The sequence below is a fragment of the Aquarana catesbeiana genome, linkage group LG12, assembly GCF_042186555.1.
Source record: "Aquarana catesbeiana isolate 2022-GZ linkage group LG12, ASM4218655v1, whole genome shotgun sequence".
Classification (NCBI taxonomy): Eukaryota; Metazoa; Chordata; class Amphibia; order Anura; family Ranidae; genus Aquarana; species Aquarana catesbeiana.
In genome coordinates this window covers 118,377,815-118,400,905 of record NC_133335.1, presented here as the reverse complement: position 1 = coordinate 118,400,905, position 23,091 = coordinate 118,377,815, and the positions used below count along the sequence as shown (strand labels likewise).

The 23,091-nt window shown below is 42.0% G+C and overlaps 1 protein-coding gene across 1 annotated transcript; it reads left to right on the top strand.

The window, feature by feature from the left end:
* The first annotated feature begins 17,906 nt into the window (after positions 1 to 17,906).
* On the top strand, positions 17,907 to 22,487 carry LOC141114545 (E3 SUMO-protein ligase ZBED1-like). The gene is made up of 4 exons (XM_073608296.1): positions 17,907 to 17,981; positions 18,086 to 18,222; positions 19,298 to 20,847; positions 21,069 to 22,487. The coding sequence occupies exons 3-4, from the start codon at positions 19,387 to 19,389 to the stop codon at positions 21,546 to 21,548; spliced, it is 1,941 nt and encodes a 646-aa protein (XP_073464397.1). The 5' UTR covers positions 17,907 to 17,981; positions 18,086 to 18,222; positions 19,298 to 19,386; the 3' UTR covers positions 21,549 to 22,487.
* The last annotated feature ends 604 nt before the right edge of the window (positions 22,488 to 23,091 follow it).

Genomic DNA, 23,091 nt, shown 5'->3' with positions numbered 1-23,091 from the left:
TTCCATAAGCAAACCCCTGGTTTCACAGTGACATCATCTGTGCAATTGCTGGTTGCAATGAGAGAGTCTGTTAGAGAATGTCTCTGTCTTCGCTTTCATTTAAACCATTATCTGAAAAGATACAGGGCTTTCTGGGTGGCATATGTATTGTTTCTCAACCAGAAATCCTGTGACCCCCTTGCTCAGGGAGGTCATACAGTGCTTGACTGGATCTCTGATCCACTGATCTTCAGTGGATCAGAGATCCAGTCAAGCACTGTATGACCTCCCTGAGCAAGGGGGTCACAGGATTTCTGGTTGAGAAACAATACATATGCCACCCAGAAAGCCCTGTATCTTTTCAGATAATGGTTTAAATGAAAGCGAAGACAGAGACATTCTCTAACAGACTCTCTCATTGCAACCAGCAATTGCACAGATGATGTCACTGTGAAACCAGGGGTTTGCTTATGGAACACCCCACTACTTCCTTAAGATCTACATGACCTCCCACATCCGGGAGATTGCGCACACCTCTCAAGTTCCTGGTATTATCTGGATGAATACAACAAACTCGTGAGACCGCATCCTTCTTGGAGTATATACAGCCACTCACCACCTAAGCCTTGTCCGACCCAATCCGGCGTATGCCCCATTGGGTCCACCTCATCTGGTAAGCCTCCTCAACTCTTGATGGTAGTGAGTGGATTTTCAGTCAAGATGTCTATATAAGTCTTCAATATTTTGTCTTAACATATTGCCATATAGACTATGTATCTTTGAATTTCATATAAGGACTATATGCTTAAAAGCAGATACAATTGATCCTCCTTACTCTCTATTGACTTGTTTACAGTTTTATATGACATTGTTCAGCGCCACACTTTTTTGTTGTTTTTCCATTTTACACTTTGTTGGTCGTGTTGGCTGCTTCCTTGTCTTTCGTTTTAGGGTAGCGCAGAATTATTCTATATCTAACTCGTGCCACTCTTGACTCCTGTGCTTCCTGTTCACCCTACCAGGGCCCTCGAGTCGGAGCCACAAGAGAGGCCATCCCCTGCAAGTCGGGCTCGTCCACAAGGTACGTGACACCAGGAGGCATGGGAGGTGAGGGAGGCAAGGGTGGGACTGCAAAGCTCAGAGACAAATATACAGGAGGCTTCCACAAGCGCTCCTTAAAAGAGAGTCTTTTCTGAGTCTGAAGTCAACGAGGATGGCAAACGTGATCAACTTCTCCAGCTCAGTGGGTATATCTGGGGCTGCTAACTCATCCTCGATGGTATCCGAGAGACCATGAGAAAAAGCAGCCACGAGGGCCTCATTGTTCCAAGCAACCTCTGCTGCCAGAGTAGGAAATTCAATGGTGTAAGCAGCAACAGTTCTCGTACTCTGTTTGATGGACATGAGGCACTTGGCAGCAGAAGTGGAGCATGTGGGAACCTCAAATACCCTTTTAAAAGAAGCCACAAACTCTGGGTAATTTAAGATTTAACAGGTTTTTGAGTCTCCGATAGAGGGTTTGGCCAGGCCAAGGCTCTCTCAGAAAGCAAAGATATCACAAACCTACTTTGCTTCTGTCCATGGGAAATGCCTGGGGCAGCATCTCAAAGTATATCTCAACCTGGTTGAGAAACCCATCTGCATTGGACTGGATCGCCCCCAAATCACTGGAGAAGCGGAGCGGAACCTGCACAGAGACTGGAGCAGCAGCAGGGATGGCCTGCAACACAGGTTGTACCGGAGCAGCCACAGTGGAAGATTACAGGGGAGCTGTGCGACTCATGACAAACTGATCCATGTGGTGATCCTGCTCATCCAATCTGGAAAAAATATTACCAACAAGTGGATTGACTGCATCTTCTGAATTCATGGCCTTCGCCTACTGTCAGAAACCATGAATCAGACCGAGACAGAAGTACAGTTAAATCATACTTGTTTAATAATTAAAGTAAATAGAACAAACATAGTCAAAACATAGCCAAAGTTCAGTAAACTGATAGTCAGACAAGCTAGAAAGTCAGGAAGCCAGGGAACAGCATAGTGGAAAAGCAAGCAGGATCTGGAGCCAGAAGGAATGTCAGCCAAGCAAGTCTTTAACAGGAATGTAAGAGATAGCCTCTGTGATGTTGACCAAGGCGAAGGCAGAGATCATCTGGGCTGGACGGCTTAAGTAGGCAGGAATGACGAGCAGGATATCATCAACAGGTGAGTCACTGTGGAGAGAAAGGAGCTGGCAATTAGCTGACAGCTGAGTGGTCAGCTCAGAGAAGGAAGCCCTGACAATAGGAATGCAGAGATTAGCAGATAGGCAGAAGGGGGATCACTGTAAATACCCCTGTTACATTACTGGTTAGTCAGTTACATTGGCAGTTAGTGTAAATACACCTGTTGTGTTGGGGTCAGCATAAATGTCCTGATTACATTGTGTGTCAGTGTAGGGCCCCTTACATTGCTGGTCAGTATAAAAATCCCCCTTACAGTGGTGCTCAGCATTGAAATCCCCCCTTACAACGGTAGTCTGAGAAAATTCCCCATTACATTGGTGGTCAGTGTAAACTCCCCATTACATTGTTTGTCATTGGAGCCTTTTAATTACGTTGGTGGTCAGTGTAGCGTCCCCACTTAAATTGGGGGTCAGTATAAATTCCCCCTTACATTGGTGGACAATTTAGAAATTCCCCTTACATTGGTTGTCAATGGAAATCCCCCCTTACATTGGTTGTCAGTGTAAATGTCCTAAAGCATACCATTCAGACTTACAATATACTACACATGGTTAAGTTTTTTGTTCAGTCAGTGGGCTGAATAAAAAAACTGAACCAGTTCCTCCCTGCTCCGCTTTTGTATTCTGACATCGGAGAGACACCCCAGATGTCAGAATACACAAATCAACAGCGGATCGAGTGGCTTTTTTTTTTCTGTATAATGTTTATTTTGTAGAAAACAAATAACATGTCATGTCCAACATTTGTATCTGAATAAAGTCTCAAGCCCACATGGGCTTGTGGTACATAGACATTACATACAATCAGTTTGAACAGGAAAGTAAAAAAAGAAAAAAGAAAAGAAAATATCAGTTGAGCATTTTGTGAGGTAGCCGAAGGGCTATCCCTATTAGGGGTTCATGGAAGTCTCATTGGAAGTAGTAATCACAGTGGATATCCTTAGAATGCATATAAAACAAATGGTGTAGAAGAGCCTCTGTGTAATAGCCCTACTGCAGGCGCTAAGCCCTGTAGTGATATATTGTCTATTAATTAATATTGGGTGTATAGATAATTAATTAGTGGTTATTATATATAATGATGATGATATAAGTACTCTTCCGCAGCAACCCAATTCTTCCAGAGAGATGCACTTTATTGACTTCCAACACAGAACAAAGTCCAAAGTCCACAGATGACAAAGAAATCCGACAGAGGAGATATAATTCAGAACCCCATGTCTTAGGTCCGAGTGTGCATACACAGATAAGCCTCACTTCCCCCATACAGACAAGCCTAACTTCCACACACAAGCCTCACTTACAACTATAGACTGAATGCCGTGTTATATTCACTAAACATTGAATGGCTGAGCAATTTGATTGGCCTTTGATTAGCTTTAGTCTTTCAAACAGACAACAACCCCCAGCCGTGAACAGCCGTGAACCACCACAATTTGCACTCCCGCATATCAACATCAACAAGTCCTCTTTAGATATATGTAATTAGATTAGATTAACATACCACCTGAATACCCTTTGAAATGTTCAAATAGACTTGCATATGATTAACACATCAAAGAGTCTTCAGCTTGTTCCCTTGCTATGTTAAAATTCAGTTGGACAATGCAACTGAATTTCTGGTCAGCACTCCAATACAATATTATACATAAATTGGCCAACATATTACAACATATACCCCCACTTAGGTCGGTTCTAACTACTAGAACTGACCCATAAATCAAACAACAAAAAATATCAGTATGATCTAAGGTACTGGATGCTTTACAATGGCTCATATAAAATATGAAGTTGAAACTGGTTACATCTCTCTTCGCCAGCCTCTAAAATATCCCCATGAAACAGTTATTAGATAATATAACTTTTAGACCATGACTAGAAAAGAATTTGGTAAATGTCAGTGGCCCATATAGCTGTTAGGCCTTATTATATCACATCAAGATCTTGAATATTGCGCAAAGACGAGCTGATGTCACAGTCCATTCTTCGGTCGGACTTCATCACATCTCTCACCATCTTACTGAAAGTAAACTTGGTATGCTCTGGGAACTCCAATCCACAAGTCCAGGATTCTCTCATCTCCAGGCTCAAGCTTTTCATTTTTAAAGATGCTTTTACGCAAACACTCTACTTTCATCTTTATAGTAAGAAGAACCATCAATGTACCAGCACTCACTTTCAAGGTCAAAAAAGGTTTGGATATGGCAGTAAAACTATTTCCTTGCACTTGACATTCATGAGTCCATCTTTGTTGATTGCCAGTCAAAATTTGCTTTTGTAATTTGCTGTAGGCCGACCCCTCATTGCATTCAATAGAGCAGTTACTTGGATCATTCAGTCCATAATTACACTTGAATGGTATACCAACATATACATATACCCCCACACGATGGTTCAGATAGAGTCATCAGTGTTTATCAGATCTTCTATCCAGACAAAGCGGCAGTGGAAATTCTTGCCAGTATCTTCACCATGAAAGGTAGAAAGGTCTTTTCCATCCATATATGTCATAGCCTTTAGCATATTATAAACAACTGAATCAACAAAGTTTCAAATCATGACTAGAGTGATGAATTTCACTCACCCCTCTTATAAATTTATGAAAACCACCCAACATACTATAATTTATGCTATGCCAAGCCATTGTGCAGCATCTCACCTTAGATGTCAAATATATTGATCAATACGCATTATGTAATATGTACAGATGTTATGAAAATTATTTTAGGTTAAAATGCCTCTCTTTGGTTTTAAGATAAAGTTCAAGAAATAAAACAAACAAAAATAAAAAATGAAAAGCAAAATATATCAGGAAAAGGGAGAAAAATTAAAAAAATTAGGGCGTTGAAGAAAAAAGAAAAAAAGGTCCATTGCTTGATGAATTTCGAGAGAGTCCATGAATGCTTTATAATTCCATGTATAGTGATATATTGTCTATTCAGCATTTCTCCCATAATTCTCCACCACTATTCAATTTCAGACTTCTGCTATTCACATGCAAGCATCTTCAGACATCCCTGAAAAACAAAACTCTCCAACAAAACTAATTAGCAAGGTCCTTAAACATTGTTTGAAGTTAAAACAAAACACTATTTACACGTTTACAGTTTGGAGCTAATTCACCCCCACTGCTAGAGAAGTGTCATCTGCATTCAAAAACAGATCTGGAGAATATACATCTTGTACATTCATGACACCCTGTACCCCCTTCAACTGCTGTAATAATGTATCACGTTCCCCTCTCATCTTGTCATACTCAATTTTCAGCTGGTCATATTTATGTTTTAACTGAGAGAACGGTATCCAAGTCTTTGACCTTTTCTTATTATTATTTTGGTCAGCTCTGTTTTTCATATTAATATCACCTATGTTTGACCCGGAGTGTCCTCTCTGAGTGTTATCATAGGATAATATCTTCTGATCTTTATGTTCAGTATTTGTCCTAAACAATGTGGCTAAATCAATTTTGACAGCCTGCTCATTTGACTTTCTCCATAAATGGTCTGCTCTCAACAATATGTCTTTTAAATCATGAGGATTTGGGGTAACTAATAAAATATTTTGTTTGATATCTTCATGCAAAGCATCTAGAAACATACTCATATGTATCGAGCCACCACGCTCAAATGCAAGATTATTACCGACCAATAATTCCATAATAGTTGCTATCCTGTGTGACAATTCATAGGGAGATTCATTTTGCATTTGTTGGATCTTTCCATGAATAGTAACATCAGAACGTACACCATACAAAACACATAATAATTCCAGTAATATGTCCCTTGTCCTCAGAGGCTGAATACAGATTTGTTTAATTCTCATCCAAAGACCACTTCCTACAGAATGTTGCAAAACTCTTTCTAAGTCAGATGGGTTGAGATTGTACATATCTCTGACTTGCTGCACGTCACAAAACCATTTTAAAAATCTGTTTAAATCATGGTATGGAACCATTCCTATTTCTTTAAGAATTGCGTCTAATAATTTTGGTTTCAATGGCTTCATTACAAGCTGAACTTCACCTGTATTATTATTATTGTTATAAACTGTGGTAGTCACAGTGGGGGCAGCTGGTAATGAATTATCAGATTTAATATGAGGTTCTGTTTGCTGCAGATTGCTGAATCCAAGATTTGATGCATATCTGCATTCCTGAGATCTCTTCTCTAATTCCATAATTCTTAATTTTAATCTCTCATTTTCCTCTGATAATTCATCACAACGTTTAGACTTCTCAATTAAGGCTTCACCAATGGTAACCGCATGCAACTTTAAATTTACTGTCTCAGTGTCTGATTGGTTTTGTAACCTCTCACAAACATTGTTGCTATTATCAACTGCATTCTGTAACTGGGTAATTTCCTCAACCTTATAATTCAAAGAACTTTCCATTGTTAGACAGCAAGATAACAAGCCCTGTATAATACAACCTTTTCTTTTACTTTCTGAAATTTTGCTATCAAAAACATTTTTCTCTAAAAATTCCTTCATCATCGTCCATGTCTGCTTACATTTTTCTGGAATTTCATAAGGACCACCATGGCGCTTAATACATTTTAATACCCATCTGTTAACTTTATCAGAACTGACACTAGCTTCACACTGAGTAAGCATTTTGACTATATTACTAATAATTAAAAAAAAGGAAATATTTTACTCACCGCATTAGTTACTCCTTCAGATTCCAGTTCAGGTCTTCTGGTACACGACACAGTCCTTTTTTTTTTTGTTGTTGTTTCCAGTCTCCAGAGAATAATTCTGGGGTTCCCAACTTGTTTAAATTTGTAGATCAGACTCTCTTATGTCACAACCAGACATTCCAGACATTAGAGTCACAGCACAGCTCTTGGTTCTTCATCAGACTTCTGTCCACCTCACAGGATTGTTGTCACCACCGACTTCTGTTACTAAGTCCGAAAATGCTCTTCTGGTCACATGAACGGCACCAGTGTAGTGATATAATATAAGTATTGAATATTGGGTGTATAGATAATTAATTAGTGGTTATTATATATAATGATGATGATATAAGTACTCTTCCGCAGCAACCCAATTCTTCCAGAGAGATGCACTTTATTGACTTCCAACACAGAACAAAGTCCAAAGTCCACAGATGACAAAGAAATCCGACAGAGGAGATATAATTCAGAACCCCATGTCTTAGGTCCGAGTGTGCATACACAGATAAGCCTCACTTCCCCCATACAGACAAGCCTAACTTCCACACACAAGCCTCACTTACAACTATAGACTGAATGCCGTGTTATATTCACTAAACATTGAATGGCTGAGCAATTTGATTGGCCTTTGATTAGCTTTAGTCTTTCAAACAGACAACAACCCCCAGCCGTGAACAGCCGTGAACCACCACAATTTGCACTCCCGCATATCAACATCAACAAGTCCTCTTTAGATATATGTAATTAGATTAGATTAACATACCACCTGAATACCCTTTGAAATGTTCAAATAGACTTGCATATGATTAACACATCAAAGAGTCTTCAGCTTGTTCCCTTGCTATGTTAAAATTCAGTTGGACAATGCAACTGAATTTCTGGTCAGCACTCCAATACAATATTATACATAAATTGGCCAACATATTACAACAAGCCCGCGGGTGCTATCATTAATTTCTTAATGGAAGTATGGTCGCCTGACCAGCGCCCAGGGCAAGGGGAGGGGGGCCAAAAAAGCCTCCAACTAACCTCCCCCTGTCCTCCACGCGAGCCAGGGGTAACTGAGATTGATGATAAACACTCCGGGGGATAAAAAGCCCTCACCTCCAGCGAAGAGGCATTAGGTATTATGCCCATCAACATCATGGTGTGCAATACATAAACCACCATCCCTGTAACGGGGATGTGTACAATTTTTGAAAGGTATAGGAGAGAATAGAGGGAAAGAAGGAAGAAGAAACTGCCAGATCATACCTGAGGTCTTATAAGAAGCCTTTTTCATGCACACAACGAGCACCCCACTCTTCATTGGAGTACGTGGCCTATTGGTACTCCGAAAGCTGCCATGCAGCGAGGGATGTCTCTTTGCCCCCTAAGTTCTTAGTGGCACACAAGCTTTAAGGGATGGTTCTGCCAGTTCCAACAGAGCCGTGTCTAGGCTAGAGTGTCTGGGGTCGGAAACGTATTCTATCCAGGGTGTCCAGAAACCGACGAATCGTTCTCGAGAATCCTGACAGGTCGCTATCCAGTCTTCTTTTTTTTTTGCTACTTCAGCGCTTACATTGAGAGGATTTAAATCACCATTTATGGCTCATTTTTTTTGTCCCGTCTCATTATCGTCACATCATAGTAGCATAACCTTGACTTTTTTTTTTTATATTTTATTCGTTTTGAGAAATCTTTGTTTATTCTTTACAAAAGTTACAAATCACTCAACTAGCACTAACCCACGGTATGCTACTTAAAATCCCATGCCCCAGCCCCTCTACCCCCCCCCCCAACCATCCCGCCCCCAACCTGCAGTCATGCTTCCGATAGAACATGCATTCTTTACAAGAACTTCTCGGCGAATCTCCCAGCTTTCTTAAAGGATATCCACTTCGCCCACTTGTCTCCATCCAGATCATCTTCTATCTCAGGCCTAGTATTGTCAACCTCGCCCGCCTCTAAGATGTAGGTTTCATTGCCCCTGATTAACCAATCTCGAATGCTTGGACCCTCAGCCTCTTGCCATTTTTTTGGTATTAAACTTTTTGCCGAATTTAGAAGTACCGGAGTTAGAGATACATTGTACTTGCTAATATGACCTTCAGTCCCGTGGAACAAGCACACCCAAGGATCCTCCTTGATCTTAGTACCCATTATCTTGTGTGTTATCTTTAGCACCCCCTACCAGAATTTTTTAATAATTGGGCACTCCCACCAGAGGTGGGCCATTGTTCCCCTGACGGAGCACCCCCTCCAACAATTTCCGGAAATTTCCGGTTGCATCTTATTTATTCTATCTGGTGTCATGTACCATCTGGCTAAGCATTTAAAATTTGATTCAATCATTCTCATGTCCACTGCTGATTTGTGTGTTGCATTTAGGATGGCCTCCCAAGTCACTCCGCTAGATGCAGATCCCAATTCGGATTCCCATTTATTGAAATATAACCGTTTCGCTGCTTCACCCTCGTCCCGCACTATTTTGTATAATTCTTTTGTTTTCCTTATAACTCTATTTTTCAGGAACAATTTCTCCAAAGGCCTGAGATTCTTCTTATCTCTAATGGGACCAGGGAGGCTTTTAATAAAGAGCAATAAACAAACAAAAAATACCGCGCTGTGATACAATAAACCAATAAGTTGTGTTGACAAAAAATAAAAAAAATAAAAAACCCTAAAAAGCTGCTGCTAAAAGTGAGATACACACAAGCTTGAATAGATAATAAGTAGCAGCGCTAAGTAAACTAAATAGCATACACCAGTGATATTAAAATTAATATTATAAAACACAATGTGAAACGTCCATGAATGTGAATAAATGGGGCTGCAAGGATCAACCAAAAAGTTTGCAATAGTCCAAAATAGTGAATTTCGTCCTCCACCGCACCACCAGTGATAAAAAAAATGCTCGCTTACCAGATGGCAAGCTATAAACGCTTGCGACCTACACCCGGCCAGGGCCTTTATCCAAATGAGGGGCCACAGGAAAACTCCAGGTAAAACCCTTCTGGATGGTCAGCATGGGGATCGCCAAACTTGTCAGCCAAGGACCGTGACAGGATGGAATATGATGATGTTCAGACGTTCCCAGAACAAAAAAGATCTCCATAGCATAATACTGTTAATGCCTCATTTATTAAAAGAAAGGAAAGCCACTTACAATGTGTTGAAATAGTAAAAACAAATCAGCCGGCCAGCTTGTACGGACACCCGTCCCTCAAACACAGCATGCGAGACGTCAGCACGTCAGCTCCTCCCGACGTGTGTTTGTCACACAATGACGTCGTCTGGGGCACGGGCGACGCACTGAGGTGTCGCGTATAAATAATAACAAAGTAAACCAAGCCTCGATGTGAGTCCGGACTAGGAAATCATCCAGCGCTCCACCTAAGAGTCTGGCAAAAGTCCCGATCCGCCATATTGGGTACTGGAAAAGTGAACACCTACGGCAGGTCAGACAAATAGTAAAAAAAAAACCAAAGATATTAAAAGCATAGTCCCCCATATAGATTAATTAGCAACTACATGGCACCAATCGTGTCAGGCTTTTACATTGAGAAAAAAACGTAGGGACTGCTCAAGATTACTAATACACAGTTAATCAGGAATTAAATGTTAAAGGGGACAAGAGAACATAATAAAAACACAAGAATACTAATAAAACGGGGAATAATACTGTAAAATAGGGTGTTCACCAAATATAAGGCAAACAACTCCCTAAGCACTACATTGAGTGGTGGTGCAAAAAATCCTATCAAAATAGATCCCTAAAAGGTCTATGTGAATAAAACACCATATAACAGATAGGTAGGCCTTAACTTCCACCCCCCTGTAAGGAAAAAAATAAATATATATATATATATATATTAATAATCCTTAAAAAGAAAAGAAAAAACTGTCACCCCATTAGTGCAGTAAAACGGACAAAAATAATTTCCTATGGCCCACATCGAGTCTGATTTATGACACACAGATGGGTCAGATAACAAATCATATACACAACATATGCAAAAATATCCAATTGATTAGATATCAAGCAGGAATAGAGAATTCATCATAATGGGGAATAAAAAGGGAAAATCAAAACAGGTATCATAACAGATTGGAACTCAAACACCCGGTAGGTACAGATGTAAACTCCTCCCATTCTCCCAGACAAAAAACGCCCTCAGGAATTGTCTATGAAGGCATTTGTGTCAACATCCACATTGAGTCCATGCGGGGTATAGCATTTAATTTTGTGGATCCATAGCATCTCAAGTCTGGAGATACTCCTGACGAGAGAGCTACCCCTCCAGTGTGGTCGATATTTATCAATCCCCAAGAAAATGGTGTTAGAGGGATCCTTGTTGTGTGTAGTTAAATAGTGTTTGGAAACTGAATGTTTTGGGAATCCATTTTTAATATTAGTATTATGCTCGTTTAGTCGGACGGAGAGGGGTCGCCTAGTCCTGCCCACATACTGTAACCCGCAAGGGCATTGGAGCAGATAGACGACCCCCTCCGTCGAGCATGTAATAAAAGGCTTAATATCATGTTCCATTTGTGTGCTATGAGCAGTAAACCTGTGTGTACGTCTTTGTGTACCTATATTAATAGAGCACACTCGACATCTACCACATTTATAATATCCTGTCAGATTACCAAAAAAACAGGGTTTTGCAACAGGGGGATCCAAGACATTGGGGGCCAATCTGTCTTTAAGACTTGATGCTCCTCTAAATACCACCTGTGGTCTGGCAGTTAAAATGGATTTAAGGATGAGATCATTTTCCAAAATGTACCAATGTTTCTGTATCAAGTTTTTAATGCTATTATGCTGCACAGAATAAGTAGTGATGAATGGGATACAGGAAGAATCCCACTCACGAGATGGCCTAACACCCAAAAGTTCACTTCTATCTAAATTGTTAACTGCTTCCAAAGCGGATTTCAGGGATTCTAGGGGATAACCCTTCTCGAGGAATCTTTCAATCAGTAGCAAACCAGAAATAGTTGTGTGACGCCGCATATCTCAGAAGGTTTGACAAACAGTTTTATCGTCAAGACCGGGGAGTAGCTATGGGGGCTAAATATGCCCCCAGCCTCGCTAATCTCTTTATGGCCTTGTGGGAGGAGGATGTCATCAATGTTTGCCAGTAGCCCCAGCTCAAGCTGTGGGCCAGGTACATTGACGACGTCCTCCTCCTGTGGGATGGGCCCCGGAATGAATTAGATCTCTTCATGGAAGACCTCAATAGGAACACCAGGGGGATTTTTTTGAATTTTGAGGCTAGTCAATCTGATATTAATTTTTTAGATTTAAATATAACCATCTCTCATAACCAGTTTACCACCTCCACTTTTTTCAAAAGCACGGACCGCAACTCCTATATATCTATTGATAGTTGCCACCACAAATCATGGCTCCAGTTTGTGCCTAAGAGCCAGTTTACGCGTCTTAAGCGGAACTGCTCGGATGCTACAAAATTTTTGGAACAGGCAGACGTACTGATTGAAAGATTCCTCGAGAAGGGTTATCCCCTAGAATCCCTGAAATCCGCTTTGGAAGCAGATAACAATTTAGATAGAAGTGAACTTTTGGGTGTTAGGCCATCTCGTGAGTGGGATTCTTCCTGTATCCCATTCATCACTACTTATTCTGTGCAGCATAATAGCATTAAAAACTTGATACGGAAACATTGGTACATTTTGGAAAATGATCCCATCCTTAAATCCATTTTACCTGCCAGACCACAGGTGGTATTTAGAGGAGCATCAAGTCTTAAAGACAGATTGGTCCCCAATGTCTTGGATCCCCCTGTTGCAAAACCCTGTTTTTTTGGTAATCTGACAGGATATTATAAATGTGGTAGATGTCGAGTGTGCTCTATTAATATAGGCACACAAAGACGTACACACAGGTTTACTGCTCATAGCACACAAATGGAACATGATATTAAGCCTTTTATTACATGCTCGATGGAGGGGGTCGTCTATCGTCTATCTGCTCCAGTGCCCTTGCGGGTTACAGTATGTGGGCAGGACTAGGCGACCCCTCTCCGTCCGACTAAACGAGCATATTACTAATATCAAAAATGGATTCCCAAAACATTCAGTTTCCAAACACTATTTAACTACACACAACAAGGATCCCTCTAACACCATTTTCTTGGGGATTGATAAATATCGACCACACTGGAGGGGTAGCTCTCTCGTCAGGAGTATCTCCAGACTTGAGATGCTATGGATCCACAAAATTAAATGCTATACCCCGCATGGACTCAATGTGGATGTTGACACAAATGCCTTCATAGACAATTCCTGAGGGCGTTTTTTATCTGGGGGAATGGGAGGAGTTTACATCTGTACCTACCGGGTGTTTGAGTTCCAATCTGTTATGATACCTGTTTTGATTTTCTCTTTTTATTCCCCATTATAATGAATTCTCTATTCCTGCTTGAAATCTAATCAATTGGATATTTTTGTATATGTTGTGTATATGATTTGTCATCTGACCCATCTGTGTGTCATAAATCAGACTCGATGTGGGCCATAGGAAATTATTTTTGTCCGTGTTACTGCACTAATGGGGCGACAGTTTTTTCTTTTCTTTTTAAGGATTATTATTTTTATATATATATATATATATATATATATATATATATATATATATATATATATATATATATATATTTTTTTTTTTTTTTTTTTCCTTACAGGGGGGTGGCAGTTAAGGCCTACCTATCTGTTATATGGTGTTTCATTCACATAGACCTTTTAGGGATCTATTTTGATAGGATTTTTTGCAGCACCACTCAATGTAGTGCTTAGGGAGTTGTTTGCCTTATATTTGGTGAACACCCTATTTTACAGTATTATTCCCCCTTTTATTAGTATTCTTGTGTTTTTATTATGTTCTCTTGTCCCCTTTAACATTTAATTCCTGATTAACTGTGTATTAGTAATCTTGAGCAGTCCCTACGTTTTTTTCTCAATGTAAAAGCCTGACACGATTGGTGCCATGTAGTTGCTAATTAATCTATATGGGGGACTATGTTTTTAACATCTTTGGGTTTATTTTTACTATTTGTCTGACCTGCCGTAGGTGTTCACTTTTCCAGTACCCAATATGGCGGATCAGGACTTTTGCCAGACTCTTAGGTGGAGCGCTGGATGATTTCCTAGTCCGGACTCACATCGAGGCTTGGTTTACTTTGTTATTATTTATACGCGACATGTCAGTGCGTCGCCCGTGCCCCAGACGACGTCATTGTGTGACGAAACGCGCATCGGGAGGAGCTGACGTGCTGACGTCTCGCGTGGTGTGTTCGAGGGACGGGTGTCCGTACAAGCCAGCCGGCTGATTTGTTTTTACTATTTCAACACATTGTAAGTGGCTTTCCTTTCTTTTAATAAATGATGCATAAACAGTATTATGCTATGGAGATCTTTTTTTGTTCTGGGAACGTCTGAACATCATCATATTCCATCCTGTCACGGTCCTTGGCTGACAAGTTTGGCGATTCCCATGCTGACCATCCAGAAGGGTTTTACCTGGAGTTTTCCTGTGGCCCCTCATTTGGATAAAGGCCCTGGCCGGGTGTAGGTCGCAAGCGTTTATAGCTTGCCATCTGGTAAGCGAGCATTTTTTTATCACTGGTGGTGCGGTGGAGGACGAAATTCACTATTTTGGACTATTGCAAACTTTTTGGTTGATCCTTGCAGCCCCATTTATTCACATTCATGGACGTTTCATATTGTTTTTTATAATATTAATTTTAATATCACTGGTGTATGCTATTTAGTTTACTTAGCGCTGCTACTTATTATCTATCTTTTAATAAAGAGTGCTAGCTGGTTATATCGCCATGTGTCTAATTTCATTAGGTCTTTGAGTAGATTTAACTCCTGAAAAGTGACAATTTTACCATTCTTCATAATATCCATCAATTGTGTATCATTATTTTTTATCCAGTTCCCTCCCACTTCCCTCAACCCTGGCGGAAAAAACTCATTATCTTTTAAGTAAATAAATGGTGAATTAAACTCCCAAGCATTTTGTTTGTGTAACTGATCCCAAATCTTTAAAGTGTAACGTGTTATATTGTGTGTATTAGGGCCTAGCTTCCTAACGTGTGGGGGATTCCAAATTAATTGGTGTAGTTTTGCACTACTCAAATCTTTTTCTAGGTTTACCCATCTTTTATCTATCGGTTCCTTTCCCCAATCCAACACCCGTGACAATACTATCGCTTTGTGATATTTTTTAAAGTCTGGAAGTGCCAGACCACCCTGTGCTTTATCCCTGCTCAGGACCTTATAGGCAATCCGTGGCTTCTTATTTTTCCATATAAATCTAGTAAAAATATTGTTCAATACCCTGAAAAAAGTCTGCACTAGCGGAATTGGGAGTAACTGCATTTTATACAGGATCTTCGGGGCCAGGGTCATTTTCAAAGTGTTTACTCGACCGATCCAAGAGATCGGAAGATGCATAATTTTTTTCGTTTCCTGCTTGATCTCATCAAGTAGAGGAATGAAGTTTAAGAGGTACAATTTCTTTAAGGAATTTGCTAATGTAACTCCCAGGTAACTGATTTTTTTCTTCCACGGAAAATGAAAAGTTTCCTTAAGTTTAGTTACTTCTTGTCCATCAATACTGATGTTTAGGACTACTGACTTACTAAGGTTGACCCTATAATTTGATAGCTCCCCGTGTCTCCTCAGAGTAGCCAGAAGGTTGGGGAGCGAAATCCTCGGTTTAACAATGTAAAACAATACATCATTGGCGAACGCCGAGAGCTTGTGTTCGTCTCCCTCCACCACGCATCCGCATATATCGAGGCTAGTAAGGGTTCCAGGGTCAGAATGAACAGAAGGGGGGACAGAGGGCAGCCCTTCCTGGTCCCTTTTTCCATCTTGAACTCCGCCGACGGTGTGCCATTCACCCTAACAAATGCCGAGGGAGATTCATACAATGCTTTAATCCAGTTCAACATGGTATCACCCAAACCGACTGCCCTCAACGTCCTCAACATGAACCCCCAGTCTACTCTGTCGAAGGCTTTCTCTGCATCAATCAACAGAAGTAGACTGGGGGTCCCCCTCGCTTTCATCGCATCCATAACCAGGAGCAACCTAACACCGTTGTCCCTTCCCTCTCTCCCTGGTATAAAACCCGTCTGATCTGGATGAATCCAGTACGACATTTTATCCCTTAATCTACTGGCTAATACCTTAGCGTATAATTTAATGTCTGCGTTCAGCAATGCTATCGGCCTATAACTCGAGCACAGCGAGCTATCTTTCCCGTCCTTTGGTATTAGTGTTACCGACGCCGTCAGTGCCCCCTCGCATAACTCTTCCTGACCCCCTATCCCATTCCAAATCTGGCAAAGCTTTGGGATCAGGGACTCCTTAAATTTTTTGTAGAAATAGGAAGTAAAACCATCTGGCCCTGGACTCTTTCCAGAGGGAGATGCTTTCAAGGCCCTCTCGATCTCTTCTACAGTAATCGGTCCATCCAGTTCTTTTGCATCGCTGTGCGAGAGGCTTGGGAAACCTGCCTCCCTTATAAACTCATCCATCTTTTCCTCTCTTTCCAGGATACTTATCCCGCCTTGCCTAACCTTATAGAGGGATGCAAAGTATCTCCAAAATTATTCAGCTATGTCTCTGGAAGTATATTTTAGTACCCCCTTTTTATTTTGGATCCTATCTATAAAGTTGGTCCCTCCTTTCCTTTTCACTACTGTTGCCAGATGCTTCCCCACCTTATTACTCCATCTAAATCTATCTTTTAGGTTTTTGTTTAGGATAGGCTTAGCATCTATCTCCATTAAATCTTTTAGTTCTTCTCTTTTTATAATTAGTTGATGTAGGAGCAAGTTATGGCTACTACTAGCGGCCTTATGTAGCTGTTCAAGGTGGTGAATTTCTTCTATGAGTTTTGTTTCCTTTTTGAACTTTATTTTTTCTCATTAGCCCCTATTGAGATCAAAATGCCCCTTATATAAGCTTTTAGCGCCTCCAACAGAACTGATCCAGAAATCTCACCGTTGTCGTTTATCGAGAAAAACCCATCGATTTCTTCCTGTATTTTTCTGCTGATTTTAGGATTCTCGATGAGCTTTTCATCTAAATGCCATGAAAATGGGGACCTCCGGAATCCCGGGATCCCCACCTTCATCAGGACTGGGGCGTGGTCAGACAACGTGGAAACTCCGATCTTCGTATCCTTAACATATTCTAATAATCTATGATCTACCATAAAATAATCGAGCCTTGAATAAGACCCGTGGACTGAAGAAAAAAAAGTATAGTCCCTGTCCTTCGTATGCTGTACTCTCCATTAGGGCTGTTGAAATTAATCGCCGAATCGATGCATTGGCAATCGGCCGTCCACGATTCGGCATCGATGCTGTAGCCTTAAGGCATCGATTATGGAGGATGACGTCATCCTCGCGCCGTGCCCCAGCCTCCGAAAGCAGCCGAAGTTTTCGCGCCATTCCGAGTGGAGCCGAAAGCAGCCGAAGCTTTCGCGCCGTTTCCTCCCGCCTCCCGCCTCCCGCCTCCCGCTGACGTCATCCCCCTGTGTCGCGCGGCTCAGAGAGGAGACTGACTGCCGCAACAGCACAGCAAGTGTCCGTCTGACCTCCTCCGCGTCCCGGTCCCCCCAGAGCATTCCTCTCCTACCAGTGGGCTCCTAATTGTGTGCAGCTGAGCAGCACTCAGGCAGGCTCCAGGCTGTAGTGTAAGTGTTATGGTGGGGGGGAACGGACGGTGGGGGGGGGACGGACGGTGGGGGGGGAGACCGGCCTCATTCACCTCGGCGCTCAGGGGACACAGGAGGAGTAGGAGGACTGAGAGAGAGAGACCCGAGCTAGCCACCAGGCCGCACTGATTTTGTTTAACCTACTGACTGACTGTGTCCACTGTCCTGTCCTGTCCTCACAGTCCAGGCACAGGCAGCAGCAGAAGAAGAGACCAGCACAGCAGTGAGAGTGCCAGTCGATGCCAGACAGACAGACACACAGTACCAGAAGACTACCAGTGAGTCCAGTAGTACCACACTGCTCAGCAGCTCAGCCCAGTAGTACAGTAGTACCACCATCATCATAATTAATCAGGTAGGTAACTAACTGACTGTGTCAGTGGTGTCACTACTATCACACACACACAGTATGAAATTAAAGAAGAAGTACACTCACTAATTTGTTGTTATTCTGTCCAGTGTCCACTCCTCAGACTCCAGTCCTCCGCACTCACAGGCAGCGCAGCAGTAGGAAAGGAGAAGAGAGAGACCCGCTCCAGGACCAGCAGTGAGGGCCACTGCGCTCAGCTCGTCATCATCATCACAGCACAGGTCAGGTAGGTAACCCACTGTATCTCTGAAGCATTGCATTGTGTGGAGTGTAAAATGTAAATAATAAATGTTAATAATGATGGTGCACTGCTTACCAATGCCTGTATTCCTAAACGTTAACCCCTTTGCGCCAAGCGCCCCGCAGCAAAGAAAATGCATATATGATTGATTATGAAGTTGGCTCGGCAAGTTGAACCCGGCCTGCATAATACCGGTGCTCGAATCCCATGTGAGAGGTATCGCTGGGATTGTCAGAGCGAGAGCAATAATTATAATTCTAGCACCAGACCTCCTCTGTAACTCTAACCTGTGTGTTAAGTTAACCATTATTTTTTTAAAAAGTGTCGCCTTTGGATATTTTTAGATACCGTAGTTGTCGCCATTCTACGTGTGCGCAATTTTAAAACACGACAAGTTTGTTATTTATTTACTCGGCATAACATCATATTTCAAATTATACCAAAAAATGTAGGCTAAATTAAGCTTTGCTGTTTTGTTTTTTTAAAATTCATGAAATTATCTTTTTTTTTTTTTCCCCCCAAAAAGTTGCATTTAAAAGACCGCTGCATATTGCATAATACATTAAATACAGTGTGACATAAAGTGCAACAATCGCCATTTTATTCTCTAGATTGATTCTCTGCTAAAAAATATATATAATGTTTGTTGTTTGGGGGTTTTCTAAGTAATGTTCTATCAAAAAATATGGATTTTGACCTTTTAAAAAACACCAAATGTCAGACAAATAGGCTTAGTCATGAAAGGGTTAAAGAAAGTGAGTTTAAGTGACCATGACCAATGCATTTAATTAATTATGCTTTATGACTGTAGGTCTATCTCTAATCTATTGAATGTCCATTGTCCAATGTCTTGTCTTAGCGATTGCGATGCGAGTAGCTACTAGCTAGCTAGTGATGGCGTGTGGGGGCTGGGGGTAGAATAGAATAAGGATTTTGTGGCAGCTATTTGTTTAACATTATCAAATACAATTACATACACTTGTTACTTTTCTGATGATCTCGTGGCAGGCTTCAGGTTTAATCACTTAATTTTTTATTCCTCTTCTTTTAATACTGACAGAGTTTGTAGTAGACAACATTCTCGTCATCACCCCTGTCACAACAATTACATGGCATGCTATGCTACTGCTGCTAGACTAGTAAAAAAAAATGGCAGAAGGAGACCAAAAAGACAGAGAGATAAAAAATGCACCTAGCTTTTTAAAAGCAAACATCTGGGCACATTTTGGCTTTTATGAACATGAACAAACAAGTGGGAAGCTTGAATTGGACAAGTCATATGCCGTGTGTAAAGCCTGTCACACAAAAATTAAATATCTAGGGAATACTACTAATATGAGAAACCACGCTAGCCGTTTTCACTCAGAGATGCTAACACCTGCCACCACCACCACCAATGCCGCCAAGTCAATAGACCGAGCTCAGCCAAGAATTGATGCAATACTCTCAACTTTGCCGCCCAACTCTGAAAAGGGGAAGAGAATAACAAAAGCTGTGGCAGCTTTCATAGCTAAGGACCTTCGCCCTTACTCTGTTGTGGAGAACACTGGGTTTCGCTACCTGTTGAAGACGATAGAGCCGCGTTACAAGATCCCATCACTAAGTCACTTTACAGAAAATGTTATACCTGCACTCTACCACGAAACTAAAGCTCAGATAATTGTGTCAATGAGCCAAGCAAGTCGAGTCGCAATAACGTGTGATTCATGGACTTCAGTCACGACAGAGTCTTATGTTACAATAACAGCACATTACGTTAAGGAGTGGAAGATCTTGTCGCATGTGCTGCAAACGAGAGCCATTTATGAGTCTCACACAGGTGCTCATCTGGCAGAGCTACTGTCTCGTGTTGTGGAAGAATGGCAACTGCCTGATAAATCTGTAGTGCTTGTGACCGACAACGCGTCAAACATGATTGTTGCAGCTCAAGTTGGCAAATTCCCCCATGTGAAATGCTTCGCCCATACACTAAACCTTGCATCCCAGCGAGCGCTGAAAGTGGCCACACTCTCCAGGCTTCTTGGCAGAGTGCGACGGATATCCACATTCTTTCACCGCAGCACTAGAGCAAGCCACTGTCTAAAAGAGAAACAGAAATGTCTTGGCCTGAAGAATCATAAGCTGATAACTGATGTGCCAACAAGATGGAACAGCGCATATGACATGGTCGAGAGGTTCTTAGAACAACAACCTGCAGTCTGTGCCACCTTGCTGTCTCCAGAAGTCAGAAGAGGAGAGTCCGATCTCTGCACTCTCAATGAAACAGATGTGTCAAATGCAGAGGATGCTGTGCGTGCATTAAAGCCAATGAAGGATGCAACCATGCTGATGTCAGAAGAGCGCAATCCAACAGTTTCTCTCATTGCCCCTCTAAATGCACAACTCCTCCAGAGCATGACAGACACCATGGGAGACACACCCATGATCCATGAGATCAAGAATGCCATCAGAACAGATCTTCAGAAGAGGTACAGCAGTGAGGCAGAGAAGAAGATCCTACATACAGCCTCTGTACTGGATCCTCGCTTTAAGGGACTGCCTTTTATCCTCACAGAGGAGGAGAGATTGGAGATATACAAAGGAGTGACTGAGGAGGCTGCATCCTTGGAGGTAATTCAATTGATTTGAATTTCATCATGTTTCTTGAAACGAACTGTAACTAGTAGCTAGCTACAGCTTGCTACATAGTGTAAGCCACGCTTCTGAGTCTGATGCGGTGCAGGAACTGCACCGTCCGTTTCCTGTGCTTTTTCATCACCCCATCAGAATCATAGGCAATTGACAATGTGTTTTATTTATTTTTTTTCCTATTCTTTTATGTTCAAACACAGATTACATCTAGGAGGACACATGAGGAGGAGGATCAAGTGCCACTGCCAAGAAGAAAAGAAACTCTGGAAGAAGAAGAAAGTTCACCCGTCGAGGACAACCATTCTCCATCTCCTCCCAAAAGAAAGGCCAGATCGCTACTCATGAGTTTGCTGGGACAGTCTTTCACTGACACTGAAGGTACAATAGAACCCAAGACCCCCTATGCCAAGGCTGAAGAGGAAATGGAAAAATATTGTAAAGCCCCACCTCTGCCTCTCACTGAGGACCCCTTGAACTGGTGGTGTGAGCATGAGGTCATATTTCCCCTCCTTTCCCAGCTGTCAAAGCAATACTTGTGTATCCCAGGCACAAGCGTGTCTGCAGAGCGGGTTTTCTCCACTGCAGGAGATGTGGTAACTGCAAAAAGAAGCGCACTCAAACCAGAGCATGTGGATCAACTAGTGTTCTTACAGAAAAATCTACACATTCCCAAATCCTGAGCAGCATTGCTTGCGCTTTGCAGTGACCCATTTTTTTTTATCCAGGAAGTGCTGATGTACTGTTGTGTCTGCCAGTGCCACTGCCACAGCCACTGCCCCTGCCCTTGCCTAGCCCACTGTTAGTCTGCCACACCACTGAGTGACCACACACCACCAGTGTTGTTGTTAACTTTATATATTTTGTTTATAGCACAGCACTGTCAGTGTCTGCCACTGAGATTTTGATTTTTGAAGATTGTCAAAAAAAGATTTAAAATTTTTTTTTTTTTAAAAAGTAGGGGTTACTTTAACCCTCAGCCAAATACTAAAAGTTCCAAACAACTGATGCCAATTGCCAACCAAGCCTCAGCCCAGTCTCTGTCTCCCCTGTCCCCTCCCAGTCTCGCCCTCTCCCCTAGTCCCTCTACTCCCCTTCCCTCTCCCCCTACCCTTTCCCTTTAAGGCCCTCTTCCCCTTTCCCTCTTCCCCTTTCCCTCTTCCCCTTTCCCTCTTCCCCTTTCCCTCTTCCCCTCTCCCTCTTCCCCTCTCCCTCTTTCTTTCCTTCTTTCTCTCTCCCTCTTTCTTTCCTTCTTTCTCTCTCCCTCTTTCTTTCCTTCTTTCTCTCTCCCTCTTTCTTTCCTTCTTTCTCTCTCCCTCTTTCTTTCCTTCTCAGAGAGAAGGAAAGATGGAGAGAGAGAATGAAAGGAGGAGAACTTCTCTCCTCTCTCTCTTTCTCTCTCTTTCTTTCTTTCTCTCTGTCTCTCTCTTTCTCTCTGTCTCTGTCTCTTTCTCTCTTTCTTTCTCTCTGTCTCTTTCTTTCTCTCTGTCTCTTTCTGTCTCTGTCTCTTTCTTTCTTTCTCTCTGTCTCTTTCTGTCTCTGTCTCTTTCTGTCTCTGTCTCTTTCTTTCTCTCTGTCTCTTTCTGTCTCTTTCTGTCTCTGTCTCTCTCTGTCTTTCTTTCTCTCTGTCTCTTTCTTTCTCTCTGTCTCTTTCTGTCTCTTTCTTTCTCTCTGTCTCTTTCTTTCTCTCTGTCTCTTTCTGTCTCTTTCTTTCTCTCTGTCCCTTTTTTTCTCTCTGTCTCTTTCTTTCTCTCTGTCTCTTTCTTTCTCTCTGTCTCTTTCTGTCTCTCTTTCTCACTGTCTCTTTCTTTCTCACTGTCTCTTTCTTTCTCACTGTCTCTTTCTTTCTCTCTGTCTCTTTCTTTCTCTCTGTCTCTTTCTGTCTCTTTCTTTCTCTCTGTCTCTTTCTGTCTCTGTCTCTCTGTCTCTTTCTTTCTCTCTGTCTCTTTCTTTCTCTCTGTCTCTTTCTTTCTCTCTGTCTCTTTCTTTTCCCCCTTTTCCCTTCCCCTTTTCCCTTCCCCTTTTCCCTCCGTCCCCTTTTCCCTCCGTCCCCTTTTCCCCCCGTCCCCTTTTCCCCCCGTCCCCTTTTCCCCCCGTCCCCTTTCCCCCCCCCTACCAAATACCAATGCCATACCCCTCTCTCCCCCCCACCCCCAACCATCCCCCTCTCCCCAGTCCCCACCATTCCCCTTCATCTACATCCCTTTTTCTTTTTTTTCCCACCAG